Source organism: Cyanistes caeruleus, chromosome 17 (genome assembly GCF_971803275.1).
Source record: "Cyanistes caeruleus chromosome 17, bCyaCae1.hap1.1, whole genome shotgun sequence".
NCBI lineage: Eukaryota > Metazoa > Chordata > Aves > Passeriformes > Paridae > Cyanistes > Cyanistes caeruleus.
This window is the reverse complement of record NC_141717.1, coordinates 15,497,436-15,525,106: the sequence shown is the minus strand read 5'-3', so window position 1 is coordinate 15,525,106 and position 27,671 is coordinate 15,497,436. Positions and strand designations below refer to the sequence as shown.

The 27,671-nt window shown below is 51.6% G+C and overlaps 2 protein-coding genes and 1 long non-coding RNA gene across 4 annotated transcripts; 1 reads left to right on the top strand and 2 right to left on the bottom strand.

Moving 5' to 3' along the window:
- Positions 1-2,193: 2,193 nt before the first annotated feature.
- NPW (neuropeptide W) lies at positions 2,194-4,156 on the bottom strand. Its single transcript, XM_086853922.1, has 2 exons — positions 3,742-4,156; positions 2,194-2,590 (listed from the first exon to the last, which is right to left on the bottom strand). The coding sequence occupies exons 1-2, from the start codon at positions 4,110-4,112 to the stop codon at positions 2,563-2,565; spliced, it is 399 nt and encodes a 132-aa protein (XP_086710048.1). The 5' UTR covers positions 4,113-4,156; the 3' UTR covers positions 2,194-2,562.
- Positions 4,157-14,604: 10,448 nt separating this feature from the next.
- ZNF598 (zinc finger protein 598, E3 ubiquitin ligase) lies at positions 14,605-27,203 on the top strand. 2 transcript variants are annotated; one of them, XM_086853872.1, is made up of 12 exons: positions 14,605-15,005; positions 16,135-16,247; positions 17,438-17,567; positions 18,834-19,045; positions 19,436-19,653; positions 20,321-20,438; positions 21,425-21,609; positions 21,936-22,008; positions 22,381-23,141; positions 24,108-24,243; positions 24,956-25,100; positions 25,196-27,203. In XM_086853872.1, exons 1-12 carry the CDS (start codon positions 14,730-14,732, stop codon positions 25,541-25,543), a joined length of 2,715 nt encoding a protein of 904 aa, XP_086709998.1. In that variant the 5' UTR covers positions 14,605-14,729; the 3' UTR covers positions 25,544-27,203. The 2 variants fall into 2 exon arrangements, with proteins under 2 accessions (XP_086709998.1, XP_086709999.1); XM_086853873.1 differs by having other exon boundaries at positions 14,614-15,005; positions 21,939-22,008.
- Positions 18,071-23,382, bottom strand: LOC147650084 (uncharacterized). Its single transcript, XR_015277223.1, has 2 exons — positions 19,999-23,382; positions 18,071-19,962 (listed from the first exon to the last, which is right to left on the bottom strand). It is a non-coding gene; the product is annotated as an uncharacterized LOC147650084 (long non-coding RNA).
- Positions 27,204-27,671: the final 468 nt, after the last annotated feature.

Sequence of the window (27,671 nt, the reverse complement as noted above, 5' to 3'; positions counted from 1 at the left end):
TGTCCCGGCCTCTGCCCTTCCCAAAGCCCCTCCGGCTGCTGCTGCTCCCCTGGGAGAGGCCAGGGAGCCGGGAAGGAAAGGGAGCTGCCCCGGCTCGGGGTGGGACGCCTTCCTGCCTGCCACAGTCCCTGGGATTCACCCGCCTCTGGGCCTGCAACAAAGCCGCTGGCACCGCGGGCCGGGCCGCGGCGGCACCGGCCCTGAGAGCCCTGAGGGCAGCCTCGGCCCTCGGCAGCTCCTCCGGGCACCGCAGCACGCCAGGGCAGCTCTGGGGATGATCCGAGCTGCAGAGCCCGGGTGTGCCCCCTCCCTGGGCTGCCCAAATCCCCCCACGGGGCAGTGGCACAGCAGAGAGCCGCAGTGTCCCTCCCTTCCAGGACCTGTGGCCGCGGCTGTGCGGGCAGAGGGGCGCCCCCAGGGACATTTCCCCTCTCTGCGAGGGATGGGGACGTGGTGGTGGCAGAGCTCATCCTCACCACGACAGGGCATGGGAAAGGCACTGGCTGCTCTCCTGGCACCTCCTGTCCGCCACCCCACAGCCTCCAGGACACGGTGGGAGGGAAGGGATGATTTGTCCCTCTGGCACCTGCGAGTTTTCCTCACCAATCCCAAGGTACTGCAGCTTTCCCTGCAAAGCTCTGGGGGATCAGGAAGCACCGGGACACTGAACGGGCTCAGGAATTGATGTGCTGCTGCAGCTCTGGGCCTGGCCATGCTCCTCTTTCGCTTTTGTCCCCTCACTTTGCTCCCAGCTGCAAATCCCAGGTGTTGGCATTCCCCCCGAGCATCCCTGTGGCTGCATTTCATTTTGCCAAGGTGTGGGATCCCCCTGGTCCGGGCACGCAGCCCCTCACAGCGAGGGGATGTGATGGGGAAAACCAAGGGGAAGGTGGGATCTCCCTCAGGATCAGCCTTTAGAAGGGATCAGATTAACATCCATTAGGGATGGCTGGGCCCTGCCCTGAGGTGGGAGAGTAATTAAATGCCTTTTCAAGCTTCCTTCCTTTTTATTTGGCTCATTGACCCCCAGGGAAGGCCCTGATGTCTCCAGAGAAACAACACAGAGGAAATTATTTTAAAGCCCTGGTGGGGAATCAGCTTGTGCTCTACAATAAAAATGATTGTCCAGGGTGAGGAGTGAAGGGTTTGGGGTTCACTGAATGTCTCACTGGGTTCACTCCAGCAACTGGCACGTTCAAGTGTTTGCTTCCAGCAGACAAGGGGCTCTCACCATCCTTCACCCCCCTGTGCACCCTGTTCAAAGCAGAGCTTTACATGTTCTACCTCATGTTATCCCTTCTTTTCCTGGAGAAATTGGCCTCATGGCCACTCCAGGGGCTGCTGCCTCCTGCCAAGGATGGATTCAAGTGCAGCAATTGTGTCTCATCGGGCCCATCCGAGCCCTCTGCCACCGAAGGGCAGGAATTGGAAAATCGTGGAAGGAGAGAGGGAGAGGGAGGAGAAACTGGTGGGGAAACAACTGGGAGAGAATCCTTCATGGGTTACAGCCCCTGAAATCCTCCTGAGAGCCAGTGAGGGCTGACAGCAGCCCCTGGGGTGAGGGGAGCCTGGCCATGCTCCCCTGCCAAGCCCCATGAGGGGCTTTTCCTTCCAGACCCCAACCAAAGACAACACAAACCTTGGCAGGAGCAAGGGGTTCATCTAAAAGGAGTGGGAATGTTTCTTTTTTGTCAAATTTCCTGCAAAATCTGCTGGCAGGTTAAAGCTCAGCAGCTCAGATTCAGCTCCCCAAACTTTAGTTTTCTCTAAATTCCAGATCCCACCCAACTCCCCTTCCCCACATGCTCCTGCCCAGCCCCGAGGCTTCTCCCTGTTTTAATGGGGATTGACATTTATTTCCATCAGTGGGAATATACAGAAATTAAATCCTGAGCAAGCAAAACATCAGCAGAGCAGTGAGGGCTCGCAGAGGTTTTGTACAGCCCAGTTGAGGAAATATCCTGAAATTTTTGTCATCTCAGTTGGCACTTGGCCTGGCAGTGACTCCCCAAGAGGCAGTACAAGAAATTTACTGCAAAACTGCAGAAAAAATTGTGTCAAGGAGTTAAATCATGTCAGAAAAATCTGGGAGTGACCCAGCTGCTGATGTGTCTGCCCTGTGCAGAGCCAGACCAGGTTTTGCTCTCAAAAAAAACCCCACCAAGACCCTACAACAGCACCAGGAAGCCAAAGTTTCCTTTGATCACATCTCATTTAATGAGGGCAGGTTCCGAGGAAGCGAACAGTACATGTTTCTATCAGATTGCAAACAAGCCGGTACAGAAATGTAAAAAAAATAAACAAAAATAAATATCTCCCCTGTTTCTTTCTCCCCGAGTTCATAGCGCAAGGCTGACCTGGAAACAAGATGAATTTACCACTGCGGCTGTGCAGCGGCCGTGAGAAATCAGATTTTTTGGGATGTCATTGTCTGTGTGGTTTCAGAGAGGTCAGAGTAACCCGGAGATCCGCCCTGGAGACCCTTCCCTGCCAGCCAGGTGAGCAGATCCCACCTGGGGCTCCTCTGGCACAGGAAGCATCTCCACCACGTCTGTCAGCGGGTCAGAGCCAGGTCCTCAAGCGGGAAGAGCTGGAAGGAGAAGAGGGAATGGATTATTTTGGAGTTTCCAGCTCCAGCACCGCCTCCCTCCCCACGTGGGACCCCGTTTCCTCTCAGTGCAGTGTTTAAAGCACAGCTCCATTCACAATTTTCATTAAATCTCCTCCTCCACAGGCTCAGATCTGACCTGCAGATTCCCTTTCTGCCACCATGCATGCAGATAAACCCCACACAGATAAACCCCACACAGATAAATCCCACACAGAGACAATTCCAGGTTTGGACCTGCCCACAGGGCTCCAGTGGGAATTTGGTTGGGAAATCAGAGGGATGCACGAGTGTACCCAGGTCAGAGCCTGCAGTACCCAGGACAGCACAGATTTACCCAGGGCTGGGCTGAACTGTCTGGGCTTTCCCAAAATTATTCTAATCCCAGATTTCCTCCCAAAAATGAAGTGGGGGAGGAATACAGCTACATGTTTCAGGGGCTGATCCAGCAGCTAAAAGCCTCGGTGGATTTCAGCTGGATGTTGGCTCCAGCTTTACATCAGAGGAAAGAAATGTGAAGCCTGGAGCCAGCCCCGAGGCAGTCCCACACAGCCTGGCTGAGCCCCGAGGGGCAGGAGAAGGGTCCTGAGGTGGGGAGGGCCATGCTGGGAGCATCACCTGCCCCATGGATACCCCATGGACACCCCTCCAGCACGGGCAGCTCAGTCCTGCAGTGTGCTGGTTTGTGATGCATCAAATGGGGGGCACAGAAATCCTACAGTCCTGGAGTGGTTCGGGTTGGAAGGGGCCTTAAAGATCCTCCAGTTCTGCCCTGTGCCATGGCAGGACAACTTCCACTAGACCAGGCTGCTCCAAGCCCCGTCCAACCTGACCTCGGACTCTTCATCCAGATCTTTTCCTGCCCTGAAGGCAAAGTGCAGCCCCTACAAAGATGCATTTACCTGGTGATGCCCCTCCAAACTTCCCTGAACCCCAATTTCCTGATGAAACCCCTGCAAGAGCCCGCACTCCCCATGACCCGGTGAGCCCCCGGCACCCGCAGCGTGACCGCAGGACCGCACTTGCCGTGCGTGGATCGCACTCCTCGAGCATCCCGGATCCCCCCGGATCCCCCCGGTCCCCCCGGTCCCCCCGCATCCCCCCGGTCCCTCTCCCGTCGGGCCGGGCGTTACCTGGGGCTGGCGGGGGCCGTGCGGGGGCCGCCCCAGCCCCTCCGGAGCAGGCGCTGCAGGAGGCGGCCGGGGCCGGGCGGCGGCGGGGCCGGGGCGGCGGCCGGGGGGCTCTGCCCGGCGGGGCGGCCCGGGGACGGGGGGCTGTCCCCGGCGGGGGTCCCGGGGTGCCGGGGGGGCTCGGCCGGCAGCTCCCGCCGCCAGAGGTAGGGAGAGCGGCGGACCCCCATCAGCAGCCCCGAGGCGCGACCCACCGTGTGGAACCGGGGGCTGGCGACGTGCTTGTACCAGGCGCCCGCCGGGGCGGCCGGCAGCATCAGCCCCAGCAGCACCAGGGCCCCCCAGGCTCCCCCCGACAGCTGTCCCCTCGCCATGGTGCGGGGCAGGGTGCGGGCAGGGCTGTGCCCGGCCCCGGGCACCCCAGTGACGGCTGCCCCGCGCCCGCGCCCCGCCGGTTTATAGCGCCGTCGGGAGGGGCCCCGCGGCTCCGCCCCGGCAGCCCCCGGCCGCCCTCCCCCCGGGGTGCCGGCACCCTCCCTCCCCATGGCCCCCAGCATCATCCTCTGAGCATCCCTGAGCGTCTCCCTGCAGCCCGCAGCATCCCGCGCATCCGTGAGCATCCCCCTCGCTGCCTTTAGCATCCTTCCCGTGGCCCCGAGCATCCTCCGAGCATCCCCCTGAAACCAAGAGCAACCCGAGCGCCCGTGAGCATCCTCCTTGCAGCCTTCAGCATCTTCCCCATGGCCTCGAGCATCCTCTGGGCATTCCCCTGCAGCCTGGAGCATCCCAAGCATCCGTCAGCATCCTCGGTGCTCCCTGCAGTGAAGCGCTCAGGACCATTTGCAGTGGGCTTGTCAGGCTGCTTCCCCTCCTCTTCTGCCTCTTAGTTCTTCTTAAATATGATATCACCATCAATTCTGCCTTTCCAGTCAGCTGATTTCCCCCTCCCCAGATTCCCTAGTGAAACCAAGGAGGTCAAGCTTATGCTCATCAGAGAGCAATTCCTGTTCCTCCTGTTTATTAGGGAAGTTCTTGGCTTTGTATGCTGAGCTAGGACTAAATCATCTCTGTGTTCTTCTTCAGGCCACACAGTGACTTGATTAATTTTAATCTCAGCATTTTAGAATTATGGAATGGTTTGGTTTGGAAAGGACCTTAAAGCCCATCCCATTCCACCTCCTGCCCTGGGCAGTGACACTTTCCACTATCCCAGGCTGCTCCAAGCCCCGTCCAACCAGGCCTTGGGCACCTCCAGGGATGGGGCAGCCACAGCTTCTCTGGGCAGAGGTTGGAATTTCTCCTTGTGGATTTTATTTTAACATGATCCAAAGGAATCCCATCGAGCTGCTTCACATCACCAGGATCCCCCAGTCCTTCACCATCCAGCCCCATCTTCTCCCACCCAACAAGCACAAGTTCCCAGAGGAAACTTTCCCTATCAGCCCAGCCTGCAGTTGTTGGTGTTCTGTGGCCCTCCACTCTGGGGAATGTTTTTCCAGGCTCACACTGGGGACAGAGCCATGCTGGGGACCCTTTGGAGTGTGGGATCTCAGCCAAGCAACGTCCTCCTCCTGCAGGAACCAGCCCCTTGGCTCAGCAGGGATCAGAGCATGCGGGGCTGGGCAATGTCATTGTGGAGCCTCTCAGTTTTCCTCTTCTGAGAAGGCTGGGAGTAAATGCAAATCCCAGTCGGCAACAGGGGGATCCAGCCTTTCCTGAGAGGATGCTGGAAGTTACATCTGTGCAGAGCACAACTCCTTCCTGTAATGAAGCAGAGCAGAGTCCAACTCATCCACGGCTCGGGTTCTTGGAAGCGCCCAGCTTTACAGTAAGGATGCGGCGGGCTCCCGTCTCACTCTGAGCCAATCCCTGCTGGATGGGCTATTTCTGTCACCCCTTGAGTGCTCTGGACATTAGAAGGGCCTCACCACTCTCATGTTTAATAGAGCCATTAATGAATGGCAGCGGTACAGCTCAGCCCAGCGCATCCCCAGGCTCACCCGGCACGGGACACGCGCTACCCTCCCGCAAAAGCCATTACACTCCCTCCTCCCCAGGAGGGAAGAATGGATTTGGAAGCACCTGATGCTTCTCTTGGCTTCTTCTGCACCTGCCCTGTGCCCAAACAAAGGCAGATTTAGCAGCTCTTGTTTCACTGCAGCCACACTCCAACGTGGGCTCAACCTTCCCAGCCAGCAACAGAAGATTTTCTCATTCCCAAGGATCTGCCTGAAATGTCTTTTCTGTGTGTTTTCTTGTCACCCTGATAAACTCTCTATGACCTGAACCCTTTCCTCCCAGGAACGATTCCTGCTGACAGCCAGCAGCTCTGTCCGCGAGGCGCCGAGACCCCTGGGACACAGCGCGGCTCCGGATCTCCAGCAGAGCGCACGTTTCCTCTCCCAAGTATTTTTAAATATCTTTCCAACGAAACAGCTGATAAGCAATTTGTCTTCTATTTATATTCTAAGCAAGTAAAGATAATTTTAGGATTCTTCTTCCCCTTGCAGAAGCCGATGCTCCGCAAATACCGTAGCACGTCAGCGGGCACATGGCACCGTGCTGCTCCGGGGTGAGCTTGTGCCAGGAACTCCCCCAGAGGAGCAAAATCCTGCTTATTTTTGGGAGATAAAAAACTTTTGAACAAATCCTTGTTCCTATGGAAGTGTTGTACAGACTCACAGGCATTTGAGATTTCAGCCTCTCGGATCATTTCCATACGCTGCAGGTGTTTATCGACCCCGGGCAGGATCCAGCTGACCCCAAGCCCTTTTGGAAACCCCATTTTTATGTTTTTATTTAGAAAACAGATTTTGGCTCAGGCATCACATTTCCCAACCACACAGACACAGCTCAGCCATCCCAGTGCTCAATGAATCCTTAATGATGTCATTCCACATTTGCTGAGGGGAAGGGGAATGGGATCATCATTGAATCACAGAATCCTGGAACAGTTTGAGTCGGAAATGACCTTAAAGATCATCCAGTCCCAGCCCCTGCTGTGGGCAGGAACACCTTCCTCTATCCTGGGCTGCTCCAAGCCCTGTCCAACCTGACCTTGAACGCTTCCAGGGATGGGGCAGCCACAGCTTCTCTGAGGAGCCTAACCAAAGGGATCTGTGGCTCTGCTGCTGAAAGGATTTAAGGTTTTCTTCTTTTATTTTGGAACAAAATCACTCTTTTTGTAAGAGTAAGACTCAACTGCAACTCCCACCCTGCTGGATGCTCGGGCTCTCCAGAGGGTACCTCCAATTCCTGCACTACACCCACCACCCACCACCTCCACCACAGCTCCAGGGCATGAACTGGGGTTTCTGGAAAACATCCTGAGGGACCCCATGGCTGAGGGGAGAGAGGGGTGAGCAACTGGAGACATCACATCTTCACCCCTGCAGCAAACCCAGCCCAGCTCTCCAAAGAGCCTCTCCACCCGATTTAATTCCTGCTGTGCTCTCACCTCCCACCACACACATTACTGCAGCCACTCAGGATTTGTGGCTTTGGAGAATGAGCTAAATGAATTTGATGTCCCAGAAAGAGGCACTTGAAAGCGAAACCGGTGGGGTTTAATGACAGCATTTTCCACATTTTTATGATAATGACTCTGGTGTTTATTGGAAGGTTAGCAACTCAGCCGAGCAGGAAAACAAAGCAATTGGAGAGGCCAGCACTGCGATGGGGCCTCTGCACTCTTGGCCATTAATGCCTGTTCTATACATGACATTTTTTGGCCATTTGGGCTCTCCAGCATGTCCCTGTGGGAGTATGAGAGGATGGAGGTGACATCACTTGGGATGAAGAGGAACAAAGCCTGCCCTCCTGCACTCTGCAAATTCATCCAACTCTGCTAATTGGGATCATCCTGTTCTTCATGCTGGGAAACTGAGGCACAGAGTGTTCAGCACATTGCCAAGGACCACACAAGGGAATGGAAGTTTGGCCCGAGTAACTTGGAGCCTCCTGCTCCAAGGGTCTTCACTGGGACACTGCCTGGCTCTGCCTTCCTGTGCAGGTTGGCCTTGGAGAGATGGACACAAATCAGCCAAAAGCAGCTTCACCGCTGTGAAATCAGCTGGAGGCACAAACCTGAAGCTGAAGGTTGGAGAAGGGGTGAGTTTTGCTGCCCATCCCAGGTGCTTCCCAAGGCAGAGCGCAGCAGGTGCTGCTGTGAGGAGGTGACTTTCAGACAAGGTTGTAAGCTCAGCAGCAGAGAGAGCTGGGACTGCAGATCCCACTCAAAAATGTGCCACGATGAACACCCTGCCTGCCTGCCCAGGTCATTGCTCTGATTCCCCACTGCCCCATCTCTGCTCACACACCAAATTCCTGCACTTCCCCTTTGCCTTCTTTCCCACATTCACATCCCTGCTGCCTCCTGCATTACTTCATGCTGGGAGTGAGCAAAGCCTTGATAGCAAGAAAAAGATATTCCCACACATGTGGCTCAATAAATCCCGATGTTTCCCAACACCCATCCCACTGCTGAGCTCCAGGGGAGTCAGAGCAGTGTTTGTGCAGGGCTGGGATGAGGCACTCAGCGAGGAGGACCCGATCAGCCCCGGTCCCTCAGGTGTTGTGGTGGCAGCACGCCAGAACGCCCCAGCAATAACAACCTTTGCCATTTTCTCCCATCTCGAGTGTGTCCTTGTGTAACAAACTCTGATCACGGAGCAATTCCTGCCCCCGGTGATTCAGAACGTGATTAAATGCTATTTGTCTGTTCCTCTGGAATAAAGGAGCTACAAACAAATTACGGTTTCAAGCTGTGAGGTAAAACACACCTTGACTCCCTGAGAAAGCTGCTGCAGGCTTTGGTGGCTCTGAAGAGAAAGAGGAAACAACAAGGGGTGTTTCCTAATGTTGCAGATCTTGCTAAAGTGCACTAAATTAATTATTTGTCTCCTAAGAAACAACTCATTCCTCACTATTTTTATCCTTACACACTATTTTAAGAGGTTTTTTTGTCTTCAGGGTCCAGTCACGTGGAAGTTAAACAGAAGGCAGTGAAGTCTCCAAAGGATAATAAACTATCTCAAATTACTTTGCTAATGGAACAAAGAGTACTGTAAATGTCACACAGGATAGAACAAGAGCAGGAGAAACCTTTACATGAAACAATGGATCCATTAGCACAAAGGTAAGGAAAAAAACCCCACAGACTTGTGATACTTGTGCAGAGCTTCACGGAGTCGCTGCTCCAAGCCAAGAGAATTTTGTTTCCTCACTTGGATTCTGGGCTGAGCTCACACCACAATCACCCACAGTCTCAAGGCATTGATCCTTTAGGGTTTCAAAGCCCTTTACAGACAATAGTTAAACCCCAGGTGAGTCAGCGAAATTATTTCTGCTTCAAGCTGAGGTACAGAGAAGGAATCATTGAATCACTGATGGGAGACCAAAACCAAACAGAGGTCCAGACCCAGCAAATGCACTGAGGGGTCCTCACCTCCAGCTTAATGAAGTTGTCCATCATCCTACAAGCTGCAGGAGTGACCCTTCATTCCTGGGGTGAATCATCAGCTGGAGAACCCAGCTCTGGTGGGGTCTCTTGGGTGAGAGGATGGACTGTGAGACACCATCGCCCACCCTGCCCTGTATTTTGCCTCTCCTGTGCTTGGCAGAAGATTAAAAGTCTCCAAACACATCAAGGGCTGCAGCAGCAGCATCACAGAGTGGTTTGTGTGTGCCATGACACCACCAAGGCACCATGATGAGAAATTCCCCACGATGTGGGATGACAGTGCTGCCTCGGGAAAGCAGCAAAGACAAAAGCTCTGAGAAGCAGGAAAAAGAGCAGGGAGAAGAGATGCCATGGGCTGCTGTCTGAAATGGGAGCAGATCCTCAGCCCCCTCCAGCCCATGAGTCAGTCTTTCTCCTGGAAGGAATTCCCAATCCCACCAGTGAGTTAATACCCAGATGTGTGAAGTACAGAGTAAATTCTGCTCTGCTCTGCAGCATTTGCTGTGAGGAGAAAGAGTTGGGAGATGAATCTTTAGTTTGAATGTCCTGAGATCTCAACCAAAGCCTACAGGACTGCCAAGAGCTCTCCTGTTTCCCTGAAATTGAATCAGGTGAGGCTTCCCAGTGCACTCCTGTGAGGTGGCTGGAGGGCTCGAAGGGGTGGAGATGAGAATAAATCTGCCTTCAAGCAAAGCTGCACAGGTTAAGGTTGGAACAGTCCCCTAAGATCCCCGTATCCAACCATCAACCCACCCCCACCTCGTTCACCGCTAACCCGTGTCCCCAAGTGCCACATCCATCCATTTTCTGAACACTTCCAGGGATGGTGACTCCACCCCTGCCCTGGGCAGCCTGGGCAAGGGTTTGACAACTTTTTCCATGAAGAAATTTTCCCTAATATCCAACCTTAACCTCCCCTGGTGCAACTTTGGGCAAGGGGCTGGAGAGCCAAGACAAGGGAATGGCTTCCCACTGCCAGAGGGAAGATTAGTTTAGATGGGATTTTGGGAAGGAATTGTTCCCTGGGAGGGTGGGCAGGCCCTGGCACATCTGTGGCTGCCCCTGGATCCCTGGCAGTGACCAAGCCTGGGCTGGACAGAGCCTGGAGCAGCCTGGGAGGGTGGAAGGTGTTGAGGTTGGGCTGGAAGGGCTTTAAGGTCCCTTCCACCCCAAACCATTCCCAGATTCCATACAATGGAATATTCTCATACCTGTGAGAAGCCACTGCTCAGGGGCTGGCTGAGACTTATTTGCCTCAAAATAAAATGCTGAGAAAATCATCACTTTTAGCAGAAACTTTATCAAATGAAGACAAATCTCCCCCTTCTGTACTGAGAGCCTTGGCTGCAAATGAGCTGCGTTGGCACCAAACTGGGAATGGGAAATTATTCCAAGGCTTAACCTTTAGTTTTACATTTGGACATCGCAGTGCTGAACTATAAATATTGGATCTGTTGCTCTGGTGAGTGGAATGGGTTTGTTGTGCTCTTCTCCAGGCTGATCAGTTATTCCAAAGTGTATTTATTGATGATGAAATGACTGCAGAAGAGCCTTTTCCTGCAGTTATTATGGGATATTTAGCGAGTAAACATGGAAATCAACTATCCCAAGTGTCAATATTAACCCTTTTTCTTGGGAAGGAAACATTCCCTGCCTGCCAACACATAGAACTAAGCACCATCTAAGATATTTAGAACCCAGTTAATCCTATAAAATTTTATTTCTTTATGTTTTGGGGTCACACTCAGTGCTAAGATCAGGCTTTCATTTGCAATCTCCAGAGAAATAAACCAGCATCTTTAAATCATCAGCAAAGAATGATTCAATCCCTTCAAACAGGGTTATAAAAACCTTTCTGCACCACAAAATAAATTAATCTCAACACATGACTCACAGGCACCAGCAGGATGGTTCTCCAGAAGGGTGAGGAGCTGGAACCAGGCTTTGGTGAAGTTTGAAGGTTTCAATGTTGGCTTTTTAGCAATTCTTTGTGCTGCTTGATGATGGGGGGAATGCCAGAAGAGTGGGAATATCTTATGTGATGATGTCAAAATGAAACAGAGAGGGGTTTTTTTTGGCATTTTACAGCTGTGGAAAGATGTGTTCAACTGCTGGAAAAGTCATGGTAGCAGCAGAGCTGTGTTAGCAGGATATGGAATCATGGAATCACAGAATCATTGAGGCTGGAACAGAGCTCCAACACTGCTGAGTCCAACCATGCTCCCAGCACTCATTTGTGTCCCCAAGTGCCACATCCAGGCATGGGGACTCCAACACTGCCCTGTGCTGGGCTCCATGAAGGAATTTTCCCAATATCCCACCTGAAGGTTCCCTGGTGCAGCCTGAGGCCATGGTGCCATGGAAGGGCTGTTGTGGAAGAAGAACACGTGCTGTGGAGGAAGAACAAGAGGTGCTAAAGACACCCAACTTTGCCAATGGCAACGTGCCAAAAGCTGGGATGGATCATCCCATGGTGGATGGAGAGGTCAGGGATGGATCTGGCCTCCAGCCTGTGCTGGAAGGAACACAGATGATCTTTAAAGTTCCTTCCAGCACATTCTGTGATATCCTTACATGGGTTTTGTTCCAAATGAACTCCCTGGATGTGAAAATTGAGGATGGGATCTGACCTAGCACGAGTTGTCTGTGGTGGGGGAAGTTCACCTGCACCATGAAGGGACACGGAATCTTCAGTGGTTTCCCCCCCAGACACTGATTATAACAAATATCATCCCAAAAGGAGAAACTGCCCCAGCTGAGGAGCTGCTGCCTGCCTGGAAAACAACAGGACCAGGAAGATCACACGCTCCTGGGGGAAAACCACACTGCTATGGACACACTTGGCAGGATCAGGGCTTTGGATCAGGTCCTGGGTGCTCCTGGGCTGGTGGGAAATGATGTCACCAACCAGAGCTGAGCTCTGAAATGTCCCAACTCCTGCTGAGTGTCCGTGTCCCATCGTCCTGGCAATGAGTAATGTCCCTTTCCAGCCCAGTTCCTCAGGTGTGTTTGTGATCCTGAGCCATGGTGTCACTGCCCAGCCAAGTGACACTCAGCACTGCCAGCAGCCTCCAGCTCATTTCATGCTAATTGCTCTCCAAAATTGGGTGATGCAGTTGGGGCACAAAAACATTTTCAACAGCGTCATTAATTCGGGGAACATTTCCTGGAGTAATTACAGCCAGCATCCCCAGTCATTCCTAATTATTCCACGCAGCCCCACCCAAACACACTTCAGTTCTGATTAGCAAGACGTGTGTTATCCCACTCCACGCTCAAGAGGGATAAATGGGGCTCTCTAGGAGAAAGTAAATATTACCTGTTGTACCCAATGATCCAAATTGTTCAAATCCTTCATTATCTGTTCCCAAACACTTAACAAATCTATTACTTAATTTATTTGATGGCATAGATGTTGTTAACCAAGGCTGGTGAACATCATGGGGATGTTTTAATGATCTGTTTGATGAGTTGCTTTGTTCTGAAATGATTGTTTATGGCTCAAAGAAAACGAAGAGCAACTTTTGACTCAAATGACAAGGAATTCAGGGAAAAGAAAGAAGATTGGAACCATAAAGGTGCTAATCCTAGGAATTCAGTAGGAATTTTATCGTGCACTGAAGTGACAGGGCAAGGGGGAATGGCTTCCCATTGCCAGAGGGCAGGGTTAGATGGGATATGAGGAAGGAATTCCTGGCTGTGAGGATGCTGAAGAGCTGGGATGGAATTCCCAGAGCTGTGCCTGCCCCTGGATCTCTGGGAGGGTCCAAAGCCAGGTTGGAAAGGGCTTAAAACACCCTGGGATAGTGGCAGGGGTGGCACTGGGTGGGCTTCGAGGTCCCTCCCAACCCAAACCATTCCAAGGTTTGATGACTCGGTGATCCTATGTTGGTCACTTAGCAGGGATCTGTGAAGAAAAAGAGTTGGGAGACAGCAAACTTTGAAAAACTTCCTGTGCATTCCTCTGCGCTGTCGCCAAACAAGCTTTTATCATTTTTTTTTCCTCCTTTTTTCCACTTCTAGAGGAACATGGCCGCTGTTGAAGCATTTTTCCATGCTCCTGGAGCACCCTCTCCTGTCCAGGCAGCCGCAATTCCCATCTCTGCGCCTCGGGAACAGGGAGGATTTCAATCGGGGATGAGCTGACAGGGCAGGACGGGGACACAGCTTTCCCTTTTCCACCCAGGTGTGACCCCAGCTCACCTGGGCTGGCTCTGGAGAGCTGGAACCTGGATGCTGTGTGTGACTGAGCGCCTGCAGCAAATAAAGGTTTATTTATATTACACTGAGCTCATCTGTGTTCCTGCTCTAGTGGCTACTGTGAAAAACGAGGTTCGCATATTTTTGTATAGAATTTATAAGTTTAATAGAAAGACAATTAGGAGATAAAAATAATAATAAATAAAATATACAGATACAGCCGGGTGTCTCTGCATTCAGCCAAGAGAGCAAACCTTACTAACATAGGATTGTCCCTTAAAAATGGAATCCTACTACATATCCATAAATTCTCATATATATTCATACATTCTTCTTAGGATCTTTGGTGTTCTTCTGTTTAGTTTTCTCTTGCCCCCTTCCCAATAAATCAATCTTCTTGGCTCCACCGAGTTTCACATTCCCTGATAACAGAAATGCAATAAATTCCTCCCCCAGAGCTCTGGTCACTGCTGTCCTCATCTGAATAATTTAAGAATGCAGGGAGGTCTGTATCTTTTTCAGTCTTTGGGTTATACAAACAAAGATAGTTTTTGTTTTAATACTATGCCATAGCTCAACATACATGTATTATATTGCTATTTCTAAGTTTCTTCAGTAACAGAAATATATAAAGGAACTATATTAATACAACAAAATTTTCTAACCTTATATATATAACATTCATTTCAATATTTGCAAAAAGCCAATAATATAATGTGTATCTATAATAATACACAATCCCAGCGCCTGCAGTGTTTCATGTACGTTTTTAACACTTTTATTTCCCTAATCACCCCCAGTTTACCTGGGAAAATGCACAGCTGAGTTATAAAATTAAAAATTAAATCAAAAGGCGGAACTGTCGATCTGATGAATCCATGGAGGGTCTGTTTGCACCCCAGGGGAGGTGTTTGTCCTGGGAAAATCCCACATAAATCAGCAGCGGGGGACGGGAATGGGCTGAGGCCCCTCATGTCCCCACAGGCTGAGGTGGCAGGAACAGCTCTGGGTCCCCCATGTCCCCACAGGCTGAGGTGCAGAGTCTGAGGTCCCCGCGTCCCCACAACCACCAAGGATTTGGGGACCCCAAATGTGTCCGAGACCCCCGAACAGCCGGGGTCGTCCTCCTCCTCCTCAGAGCAACCACCGAGAGGGAGCCAGAGCGGCCGGGCTGGGGTCGCTCCGCCCCGCGCATCTCTATGGTCACCGCGCTGCGTCTCTATGGCCGCCGCTGGAGGACCGCACGGCGGCACTGGGCGGGTGGTGCTGTCGCCCTGGGCGGAATCCATTCCGGCAGCGCGGCGGCGCTCTGGGCGGAGCTCTATGGCCGATGAGCGCTGTGAGAGCGCACGTCTCTATGGTGGGGCGGCGCTCTAGCCCGCGCTCAGTGGTGCGGGCGGGGCGGCGCGGGGCCGAGGCCGCCATGGCCGCCATGGCCGGCGCGGGGCCGGGCCCGGCGGAGGGGCCGTGTGTGCTGTGCTGCGGGGAGCTGGACGTGGTGGCCCTGGGCCGCTGCGAGCACCCGATCTGCTACCGCTGCTCCGTGCGGATGCGGGCGCTCTGCGGTGTCCGGTACTGCGCCGTGTGCCGGGAGGAGCTGCGGCAGGTGAGGCCGGGCCCGGGGCCGGGCGGGGCAGCGCTCGGGCGCGGCGCGGACGGGGAATGTGCCCGCTGGAAGCGGCGGGCACGGACGGCCCGGGTTATCCGCCCTCTGCCCCGCTCCCGGGGGTGCCGCCGCCCTCTGGGCGAGTGGGAAACAAAATGTGAAGAAAATGGAGTTTAGAGTGAATGTTTATGGTGTGAAGGCAGCAGGACTCGCTCTGGCAGCAGAGAATGGAGCCTTTGCTCCCTGCTCTAGGAGGTATCAGCTCTTAAGAGGGATCATGGAATCATAAAATCCTGGAGTGGTTTGGAATGGAACGGACCTTGAAGACCATCCAGTGCCACCCCTGCCATGGCAGGGACACCTCCCGCTGTCCCAGGCTGCCCCAGCCCCGTCCAGCCTGGCCTTGGGCACTGCCAGGGATCCAGGGACAGCCCCAGCTGCTCTGGGAATCTACTTCTACTTTATAATGTAGCTTTTGCTGTAAGAACTGAAATTCTTTACTGTATTTATGTCTCTAGCCTTTCAGGGCTGGTAACTCCAGCTGTTACCTAGAGGTTTCTGCTGCCCCAGTAATTCCCAGGCTGGGAATGTGTGCTGGAGCAGGCAGTGGGAGCTGCAGTGCTCAGAGCCCAGCCAGGGCAGCTGGGAGCAAGGAAATGCCCTGAGAGGGGTGTGTGGTTCGGATGATTCAGGAACTGTTGTGTGTTCAGCTCCTCGCTTTCCTTGGAGTTAAGGAAAGAAGAAACAGTGGTTTCCCTGCCACCCCGAGACACTGAGTCACTTGTCACTTGGAGACTCCAGGTTGGTGTGATCCTCCAGGAGACGGGGAGGAGCCGAGGGCAGGGCTCCTGCCAAGCATTGGCTGTGGAAGGGGTTGTGTTGGTTGAGGATATTTGCTCTGGGAACAGCTGTAGGAGCAAAACAGACCACAAACGTTTCCTAATCTCGTTCAAACTCCAGAGGCCAGGCTGGGCCAATCCCTGGCGGGTTGCTGACATGTCCCGTGGCCCTGCTGGCAGCAGGGGACATTGCCCGGGGGAGGTGACAGCTGAGGCTGGCACAAGTGCGTGGGAAGCTCCCAGAGTTTGTGCCTGGAATCCCACAGCTGATCCCGGTGCTGTTCCCACAGGTGGTGTTCGGGCGCAAGCTCCCATCCTTCTCCTCCATAGCCCTGCAGCAGCTGCAGCATGAGAAGAAATACGACATTTACTTCATGGATGCGGAGGTTTATGCGCTGTACAGGTGAGCTCCTCCCTGGAATGTCCCTCGAGCACGTGGTGGTGCACAGGACGTGGCAGGAAGCGCTGCTGTGCGAGGGCGGGGTGCTGTGGTTTCCTGGGATTTTGGGGATGTGAGTCACCTGCCTGTGCAGGTGTTTTTGGCAAGGTGACAGCCTGGAGCAGGGCACTGGGCACTCATCAGCTCCTCGGGGCTGCAGTGTTGGATTCACCAACACAACAGCACAAGCTTTGCTCTCTCAATAAAAGTCATTTTTGGCATCTTTAACAGCAGCAGACTTGCTGAAAACCTTCCCATTCCTTGCATGGCTGCTGTGAAAATTGATAAAGACTTAATTACTGTTATAATTGTAATTACTGCTGTGCTGAATAAGGACTAACCAAACCCAGGTGTGCCAAGTATTGCATGAAGAGTAACATTGTCTTCATACAAAGATCTTAATTCTGAATGGAAGAGAAAAAAGGTGAAGTAAAACCAGTGAAGAATAAAAAACGTGGCATTAGCATTGTGTTCTACAAATCTTTTAAATAACAATCTTAATTGGGAGGGTTTGAGGTAACGGAAGGAGAAGTGGAAAAGATGAATCCATGCAGGCAGTGGAGCCTTTTCCTTGGAGAATTGGGCATTATATTCACCCTGATTTGGGCTGAGAATGTAACTTTGGTACATTTACAGTTTAGCATGGCTTGATATTTGTGGGAATGAGGGAGTGGGAGTCTCCTAGTGAGACCAGAGCTCAGCTCTTCTTGGGAACCATTGTGTGGTGGGGTTTTGGGGTGGGGTTTTTCCCTCCTGTCCTAATACAGTTCTTTATCTGTCCCCACTGTCTTCCTCAGTTTCTGACAGTGGGAAGTGTAATGGGATTGGAAGTGAATGTTGCAGGAATCAGCTGAATCTCCAGCAGGGGAATGAAGGGTTTGTTTCAGTTTACTCAGTTTTGCAGTGACAGTGTGGTTCCTGCTCTGTGGCTGTTCAGAGCCCACAGTTGGAACCTCAGTGTGATTTGGTTCCATCCCATTCCTGCCATCCAGCAGAATTCTTGGAATAACCAAGTCACAACCCTGTCTGCAGATAGCAGGGGCAGCCATAAAGCTGGAGCCATCTGCCAGGGATGGAACTTTTGTGTTTTGCTGAAGGTGTCAGGGTGCTGAGAGGCAATTGGATCATTTTTGGGAATCTCTCTCATCCCTCAGGAAGCTGCTGCAGCACGAGTGCTCCTTGTGCCCGGATGCAAAGCCTTTCAACACCTTTGCAGATCTGGAACAGCACATGAGGAAGCAGCACGAGCTCTTCTGCTGCAAGCTCTGTGTTAAACACTTAAAGGTGAGCTGGGCCTCTGCTTGGATGTGTGGGAAGGAAAGGGTTTTCCCTCCATGACCTCCAGGAGTTCCTGGGAAGATGGGAAGGCAGAACAGCAAGGATTTATTTAAGTTCCCTCTTCCTGCAGTGAGGCCAATTGCTTTATTTTAAGCCTTTCTCCTTCTATAAACTGATTAATGAAGAGGGTCTGGAGCTTCTCCAGATTTTAAATTAAACCCCACGGTGGTGCTGCCACGGTTGGTTCGTGCCAGGTGAACTGGAGTTTGCTGCCAAAAAGGAGTGAGACCTAAATGAACCCTGATAAGTTTGGGAACTGAGCTGAGTCTTCCCTGTGATTTTTGGAATCCCTGGAGCTGATTGAAGGGAAGTGGGAAAGGAAGGCAGAACCTCCTTTGGTTTCTGGTGTCCTTTGAGCTCTGGTGAGGTGCTTCATGCTCAGTGTACGTAGCCAGCACTGAGGGAACTTGTTTGCCATTTTCTCACACAAACAATATTAAAACTCTTGCTTTTTAATTTCAGAATATTGTAGAGATTTTTTATTTCAAAGAAAAAAGTCCCATGTTACTTGTACCCACTGAGAAGAAACTTTTAAACTTGTGGAAGCTTCAGTCCATCATCCTTGGCAAAGCCAAACAAATCTTTTCCCAGAGCAAGACCTTTTCCCAGACCTTTATTTCTGGTCCTTGTCTAGGCCAGAAATAAAGGATATTCTCTTCTCAAGGCTGGGTTGATCTTTTTGGCATCTCCAGAATCCTTCCTACCAAAACAGCTCACGTGGTAGTGGGGACAGAGGGTTGTCTTGTGATACACAAATTGTTCACTGAAGTGGATCCTCCGTGTGCAGCTGTTTGGGGTGGTTATTGTGAGAGGAAAGTAAAACAGCTCACCTGGGGTTTCTAATTTTGAGAATGCAAAATACTGTTTGTTGATAAATACATAGTTAGGGTTTTCCCACCCCAGAGATTATAATTTAAACTCAGTACAGCATAAAAAGATTTCAATGGGGGAAAAATGAATTAAATCCATTTCCAGTGTTCAGGGAAATGCAAGTTAGATTTAATTAAATCCATCACTTGAATTTTATTTCCTCTCCACCAAAAATTTTAGCTCTTGGTGGTCATACTGCATCTTTTTGAAGCAAATCTCCCACCCTTACAGATGGACACAGCTTGACTTGTTCCGTTTAGTTCTGTGTCCATAGGAAACAATACAAATGTATAGATACAAATGTATAAATACAAATGTATTAACACAATACCTGATCTCCAGATCTTCACCTACGAGAGGAAATGGTATTCCAGGAAGGACCTGGCCCGGCACAGGATCCACGGGGACCCCGATGACACCTCCCACCGGGGCCACCCCCTCTGCAAGTTCTGTGACGAGCGCTACCTGGACAACGACGAGCTGCTGAAACACCTGCGCAGGGATCACTACTTCTGCCACTTCTGTGACTCTGAGGGGGCTCAGGAGTACTACAGGCAAGCAGATCATTGATTTGAGTCCTCTCTCCAGCCTGAGAGGCTGCAGAGGTTGAAGATAACCAGAACTTGCCCAGACAAAGCCCTGTGATGTAGTTTCAGAGCTGGCCTTGCTCTGAGTAAAGGGCTGGAGCAGGTGATATCCAAACATCCCTTTGGATGTTCCCTTGCAACAACCAAGGCAACAGTATCCTTGGTTTTTGGGCTGGAAAAGGATTGTTGTGCCTGACTGGGCTGTGAGGAGAACTTGCTGATTGATGTGAAGTTCAGAGTCACACACTAGTGCAGTGGAATGTGGAAATATGAAAGCTAAAGCTTAAAGGCACCACCCTTTCAGGAGTGGCTGTGTCACAGGGTGGGAAGGGTCAGCTCTGTGTTTTCCCTTGCCAGTGACTACGAATACCTGCGGGAGCACTTCAGGGAGAAGCACTTCCTGTGCGAGGAGGGCCGCTGCAGCTCGGAGCAGTTCACGCACGCCTTCCGCACCGAGATCGACTACAAGGCCCACAAGAGCGCCTGCCACAGCAAGAGCCGCGCCGAGGCGCGCCAGAACCGCCACATCGACCTGCAGTTCACCTACACACCCCGGCACCCGCGCAGGACCGAGGGTCAGCCGGCCAGGGGGCACCCACGGCCACCCGGGAGAGGGGGGAGGCACAGCCGGGGCTGCTCCATCCCTCAAAGTGCCCGTGGTTGAACAGGGCTTGGAGCAGCTTGCTCTGCTGGAAGGTGTCCCTGCTCAGGAACAAGATGTTCTTTAAGGTCCCTCCCACCAGCCAAATCGTTCTGTGGCTCTTATTCTCTAAGAGTTTTTCAAGAACACCTGGTGGATATTTTATAGCCACAAAGAGATTCTTCCCAAAGGAGGTAGACAAGCTCTGGAGCAGCACCTTAGAGGCTGAGAAGGCCTCTCCAGCCTGAGAAGCTGCAGAGGTTGAGAAGGCTTCTCCAGCCTGAGAAGCTGCAGAGGTTGAAAATAACCAGAACTTGCCCAGACAAAGCCCTGTGATGTAGTTTCAGAGCTGGCCTTGCTTTGAGTAAAGGGCTGGAGCAGGTGATATCCCCAGACATCCCTTCCTGCCTGCATTTCTGTGGGATTTTTTCCCTTTGTGTGAGTTTAATGAGGACAGGTAATTTTAGGAGAGCTGCTGACTTGGTCATCAGAAGAAAATGAAGACAATTTATTTCTACCAGTATATTTTGTATTTCTTAGGCACGGTGTGATGCCCACATTAGAGAAATAACTGAGAGTGATCATCCCTCCCCCTGTTTTAGGTGTTGTAGGTGCTGAGGACTACGAGGAGGTTGACAGGTTCAACAGGCAAGGGAGGGCAGGCAGGTTGAGCAGCCGAGGGAACCAGCAGAACAGGAGAGGCAGCTGGAGGTACAAGAGGTGAGTAGCACAATTTTGTGTGGAGTTTTATTCCCATTTAGTGTTGGCTTTTACTTGCCAATTCACAGTATTTTGGTGGGTTAGGAGGAAGGAAATGGTACAAAGCTTGGAGGCCTCCATGGTGAATCCAAGTCCAAGCCTGTGTCCTGGCTATGTGCTTGGTCATCATGGAATTACTTTGTGTGAGATTTCAGCTCAGGAAACAAACAATGTCACCCTCAACTTATGGGTTAAATTAACTCGGAACCCTAAATTATTCCAGCAGCTGTTTTTATGCAAGCTTCTCTAAATAGGATTTTCTGAAGTAGGTGACAAGTCTGTACAGGTTTAATGGAGCTTTTGGTCTGGGTAATGATGAAATTCCTGTTCTAAGGGCCATGCTTTTCATTGAACTAACAGATCTCTGTGTGGCCAGACTGAGTGCTTTGGAAAAGGAAGAGGGTTAAGTATTGAAAGGAAACTTTGCATTTCTATGTCTCTTCATCTACGCCAGACCTCTGCACATCTTATTTTCTTCTTTTTCCTGCTGGATGGGCAGCTGGTTCATTACTGGTGATCCCACTGGGGAAAAAAGTCCATCCCAAAACACTCCTCTGTTGGTGTCACATGTGGATCGTGCATGTGTGGAGAGTTCATGCCCAGCCACGTCTCAAAGAGTTCCTGTGGCCTCCAAGAATGATTCCATACCTTTGGAAATGAAGGGCAGAGACAGGTGCCCCCTGCATCCGTGGTACTGTCTCTGCCAGTTCACCCCGGTTTCTTCTGGCCCAGATCATTATTCCCACACGTGGAACTTGGAAATCCAGGGGGGAAATATTGCCTGGCTGGGGTGGATTGGAGTGGTGGGGCTGGTTTGGGCTTCTCAGCAGGTGGCAGCAGGAGATCAGGGATGTCACCAGAGCTGGCACCGCAGAGGGGAGACTGCAGCGAGGCAGCTGCTCCGTGCCCCTTGCTGTCTGACCAAGGGAATCTGCCCTGTCCTGCAGGGAAGAAGAGGACAGGGATGTTGCAGCAGCAGTCAGGGCATCTGTGGCAGCCAAACGGCAGGAAGAGAAGAAGAGGGTGGAGGACAAAGAGGAAGGCAGCAGCAGCAGGGGGAGAAAGGAGGATTTGAGGGATCCTGACATGCTTGGCTCCAAACGTGTGCCAAAGTCTTCAAATGATGTCACAGGTGAGTGTTGGACAGGTCCTGCAGCTGCAGGGCATCTCAGTGTCTGGAAGGTTCCCTCAGAAAGTTCTGCCTTACCCATGTTTTACTCATTTAAAGTATCATGAATCTCCTGAATGCCACGACATAATGGGCAACACAGTTAATTGAAGGAAATAGTGATGCATGGATTTAAATTGTTCTTTTGGAATGTCAGTTAATGACATCATCAGCTGCTGAAAATAGGCCTTGGTAGTGCTGCTGTCATGGCCATTGATAGCCCCTGCTCTGGAATGAATGGGTTTGGGTTGAAAACAATGTTTTTGCTCTTTCTGTCCGTGTTCCAAAAGAAGCAGCTGCTAACGGAGCGCTCAGCCACGATGACTTTCCAGCAATCGGCTCTGCAGCAGGACCTCTCCAAGGGTGAGTCTGGGCAGGGCTGCAGCAGGGACAGAGCACATTTAGAAGCTGATTGATGTGTTCTGCATTTCTGGGGAAAATAATTTTCCAGATCATTTGATCCCTCCAAGGTTTCCCCTGCCCACAGAGCTGTTTCTGTGCCGCTCACCAGCATGAGCAGCACTGGGCATTGCTTCAGCTCCTGGCTTGGGCTTGGAATCATGGAATAGAATCACAGAATGTCCTCAGCTGGAGGGGACCCACGAGGATCATCCAGTCCAATTCCTGTTGTGCCACCCTAAGTGACAGTCTGATAAGGAGTGGAGAGTTGTGGGTTTGTGCTGTCCCTTGGGCTTCTGCTGCCTCAGTAACTCAAACCCTTTCCCTTCCCCACAGCTCTGCCCAGCCAGCAGTGGTTAAACTGAAAGAAGAGGATTTCCCAAGTTTGTCCTCCTCTGCAGCTCCCACCATCTCATCAGGGATGTCTCTGACATACACGGCGACTGCCAGGAAAGCGGCCTTCCAGGAGGAGGATTTCCCAGCCCTGGTGTCCAAAGTGAAGCCCACCAATAAGACAGTAACTCACATCACATCTGCGTGGAACAATGGTTCCAGTAAAAACGTGGTCAAAGCCATGAGCAACCCCTGTGTCAACCAGCCAGCCAAAAAACCGTCCTTGAACACCTCCAAAGGAAGTAAGAAGAGCAATAAACTCTGTGAGTCGGACGAGGAGGACGGCGGTGGGGGCCTGACCACTCAGGAGATCCGCAACACCCCGACCATGTTTGACGTCTCGTCCTTGCTGGCAGCTTCTACCTCACAAACTTTTACGAAAGTGGGCAAGAAAAAGAAGATGGGGGTTGAGAAGCAGAGCCTGTCATCCTCACACCCATCCCAGGAGACACCATTGCCCAGGCCAGCGCCAGAGAAGCTCCCAGAGGCAGAGCAGCCCTGCAGGGCGTTCTCTGCTGCTCACGGCCCCGACAGAGCCACGGCTGTCCTCAACGGGCACTCGGAGAAAACATCAGCTGGCTGTGCTACACCCAAAGAGCCCCCCGGCCTTAAAAAGCCCCCAGTGACTAACAAATGCCCTTTACCTCAGGAAGACTTCCCAGCTCTTGGGAGCTCAGGATCAGCCAGGATGCCCCCTCCACCAGGTAAGCAGGGAATGAATCACAGTGCTGTGGAATGGTTTGAGTGAGAGGGATCTTAAAGATCACCTCATTCCACTCCCTGCTGTGGGCAGGGGTGCTTTCCACTAGACCAGGTTGCTCCAGCCTGGCCTTGGATGCTTCCAGGGATGGGGAAGCACTGCTGGGTATGGCCAGCCTTGCCTGGGGAGAGCCCAGGGAACACGTGGATCTGTTGTGTAAACTCCTTCTGGCTCTCAGGTGAGGTTCTGCCCTCAGGTGCCAGGCTGGGCTCTGGAGGTAGAGGCAGCCTGTGTGTCACAGTGGGTGCTGGAATGTCCCCTAGGAATCACCTCTGCCCCTCAGCTGGAGGTGTTTGCTGGTGGCTCATGGATGAAGAGCTGGTTTTTCCCTGTCCCCAGGACTGACACATCCGTGTGTTGTGCTCCAAGATCTGCCTTGGAAGGCGCTGCAGGCAAAGGGAGTCTGGCTGTGTCCTGTCCCTGCTGGCACTGCTTGTCACTTCACTTCCTCCTGTGCTGGCAGAGGTTTCCTGCCATGCTTTTAGCCATGACCTTGTGAAAGCAGAGACAGCAACAAACGTGACTTGGAGCGCTTCTCATGGCATCGGGAGCCGCCGGCGCCGCTCTTTGTGCAGCTCCTGCAGGAGAGGCCGGGCCCGCCGCCTCCTCCCGTGATTTCTGTTCACTTTAATAATGCAAAAGTGTTTCTCATTGTGACTTGGAGTGGGCTTTCAAAATTATTTTCCATTGAGAAAGTAAATGAATAATTAAAGCACTTTCTCTGTAGAGGAACATCAGCTACTCTCAAGTGCTTCTTGAAGGTTTTTTTTTTTTAGGTTTTCTCCATTATAGTGATGTCTGCACTGCAAACTCTTCTTGGTGCTTCTGCAGAGTGTGTCAGGCACTGGTGTGGGTTTTAGCCAGGGGTCTGTGGGTGCTCTAATTCCTGCCCTTTCCCTGCTTCCCTCAGGCTTTAACTCCGTGGTGCTGTTGAAGAACCCTCCTCTGCCTCCGGGCCTGTCGGTGCCTGTCAGCAAACCCCCCCCGGGCTTCGCTGTCATCCCATCCTCCACCATCTCTGAACCCGTCACTACAGCTCTGAAAGAGTGAGTCAGGGGCCTGCCAGGGCTGTGGGACACCTCCCTCGTGTCACAGGGGCTCCAAACAGCACACAGTGGGGTCAGCTGGGGAAGGATTCCCCTTGGGAAGGGTTGGAGTCAGGAGAACTGCATAAAACAGCCCTGTGTAATTAAAAGTGTGAGGAACTGCAAACCTGTGCAATGTTTTGGCTGCTCAGACCTTGGTTTATTGTAGATTTATTTGGAAATGTGCAGCTCCAATGTATTCCTGTAGTTGCCATTGATTCTGTAGGAGTTCCAGCAGCAGGCTGCTGAGGTTTGTTCTCCTTGGTGACCTTCACTGCTCTGATCTTTCCAGTCTGGTTCCTTCTGGGACAGAAAGAGGAGGTTTTGGGAAAAGGAGAGGGAAAACTTTGTGTCAGTTCAATACAGATTACCTGTGTTATCTGTTGGATTATTCACACTGAGGTCTTTGCTCAGGTCTTTTGAGTGCACCCAGCTCGTCAGGACCACGTTAAAGTTGGATTTTAAACATTCTGTTTGTGTAAAGCTGGAATCTGATATGGAAATTCTGTATTTTGTTATCCTGACAAAAGACAGCTGTCTGCTGCTTTTTGTGTAGCTGGGTGGAGGAAGGACGTGCAGCTGTAAAGCAGAGCAGCCTTGTGATTTATGTCCCAGGGCATCTTTGTGTGACACAAACCAGTGTCAGGGTCACTTCTGGTCTTTTCCAACACAGGCCAAAATCCTGTCACGGATCATACTTGATACCTGAGAACTTCCAGCAGAGGAACATCCAGCTCATACAGTCCATTAAAGAATTTCTTCAGAGTGACGAGTCCAAGTTCAATAAATTTAAAACTCATTCTGGGCAGTTCAGGCAGGTGAGTGCATTCCCGAATTTCCTGAATTCCAGTGGGATTTTAAATAGATAAATGTTTATTTTCCTCTGATTATTGCCCTTCCCTGTCCCCTGCAGGGGCTGATCTCTGCAGCTCAGTATTACAAAAGCTGCCGGGAACTGCTGGGGGAAAACTTCAAGAAGATTTTCAAGGAGTTGTTGGTGTTGCTGCCAGACACAGCCAAGCAGCAGGAACTGCTCTCTGCTCACAACGACTTCAGGATCAAGGAGAAACAAAGCTCCAACAAACCCAAAAAGAACAAAAAGAATGTTTGGCAGACGGACTCCCCCGCCGAGCTCGACTGCTACATCTGCCCCACGTGCAGGCAGGTGCTGACCCAGCAGGACGTGGTCACCCACAAAGCTTTGCATATCGAGGATGAGGAGTTCCCCTCGCTGCAGGCAATCAGCAGGATCATCAGTTAGCTCTCCCCAGGGCCACCACCCAGGCTCTGGCTGTGGATTGCACTTTGGAATGAGGTTTGGCAGTAGCTGGGGGCCGGTGCCCTTGAGGCAGTGAGGAGGAGGAGGTGACTTGGGAAGCCCTCCTGGGCAAAGGGATCAGGGGAATGTGCCAGAGCTCGTCCCCACCCGCTGTCTGAGCTCCCAAATCCAGCCTGGGGTCAGGCTGAGCTGCAGGCAGGGCTCCTTCCTCCTGGAACATGCAATAGCTGGGAATCCTTTGGGATCTGCAGAATGACAGGGGACACAATAGGGGAATAAGCTTCTGGTTTGGGGGTTTCTTTCTGGTTTGGGGGTGGGGAAAGTTTATGGATCACTGAAATGAATGGAAGTGGCTTCCCTTATAACATTCTGGTTTTTTTTGTGCTATTTCAGTGAAGGTCACACTAGTCAGGGGTAAAAGGTGCAAGAGGGTGCTGCTCACTGGGGTGTGTGACCAGGAGAGCTGCAAGCACTGGGCTGCAGAGTTTTCCTTTCTGCAAACAGAGTCAATTCTGCTGCTTGAAGAATTGGGCTGATCTGTGCAAGATTTGAAGTTGCCTCTGACTTTTTTCTGTAAAGTTCTTTCAAGAAACTGATTTTGTAGCCCTGCATGTACAGTAAACAGCATTAAGGCTTTACTCTCCGTAAAGCACATGGGAATTTTATTTAATGACTGCCATGTTTCTAATTTCATGGATGTATTACTGGTGGGAGCTCCCAACAGCATCCTGGGACATTAAATGCTGCTGATCACTGACCATGTTTTCTGCAGTGCCTTTAAGTGCATTTATCTGTTTACAGTGGTCTGACACCTGCACCTCCCTCGGTAACACCGGGCTGACGTAGCTTTGCTCCTGCTCTTGGCATTCCCAAATTCCACCTCAGAGGAAGGGGAGGAATCTCTTCCTGCTCTGAAGTGACTCCTCCAGCTGCAGCTCTGAGGTGATGGAGTGCCAGGAGTCCCCCTGTGGCTGTAGTTCAGTGTCTGATTCTCTCCCATCTCCAGGTTTAGTTATTTCTCTAACATGTAGGAATAAAGCTGAAATTAATTTATGTAATTTGTAGTGATGAAACACAGCTTTTCTAGCAGCATCATTTCTATGAAATCGAGCTCAGAGCATTACCCAGGAGCTACTCCTGCTACAGCCACTCTTCCTTGCCTTACATGTGTTACTTTTGCTTGCTCTCAGGCTGCAGAGTGCTTTGGGTTTCCTTTCTTGAATATTTCAGACTGTTCTGACCACCTGCCCATGTTGGATTTGGCCCAGAAGGGGCTGGGGAGGGTGATTTGGCTGCATGTTTGTTCATCCACTGCACGAGTCCCTGGCAGTCCCTGTTCCTGCCTCACTCAGGGTCCTGGAGCTGATCCTGGTCCCAAGGCAGGGACCCCTGAGGGTGCTGCCACCACTTCCAGTCAGCAACTCTCCCCATCCCTTTGGTTTGTGAAGTTGAGGGAGTGAAATGTCTTCCCTGCAGGAGCATCTTCTGTCTTCCCTTGGGTTTCAGTTCCTTCTCCATCAGCAGCTCTGAGTTCCCTGGGAGGTGCTGCTGGGAGTTCCCTCGAGCTGCTGCATCTCTGGGGCCTGATGCTGCAGTCTCCTCCTTCCTTGTGCTCACCTGATTCAATAAAGTTATTACCAAATCTTTTTTTTTTTTTTCTATTCATTTTTAGCTCTTTATTGAAAATAAGTTGCAGTTGCTTACACAGACACCGAAAATACAGAATCACAGATTGTTCTCTCAAAAGATATTTTTATATATATAATATATACAAAATTGTAAACATTTTAAACTTATTTCCATACACAGTCCACTTTATACTACACTGCACAGAGGTTGGTGACAACTGCAACTCCTGGAAGCGTCTGCTTGGACAGAGGTATCTGCAAAGAAACTGCACTTCCCAACCCTCAGGTGGGAGCTGTTGGAGATTAAAACTCTTAAAGGAGCTGAGGTTTGAATGTGTATTGCAACAAAATCCAGGCAGCTGAACTGGGGGGGTTCAAGTTGAGACAGTGAGGGCTGGGTCTGAGCCTCACGGAGGGGAGAGAGGGGCTGGTGACACACAGAGGGGGAAAATGCAACTGAGAATGGGACCAGAGGGGACCAG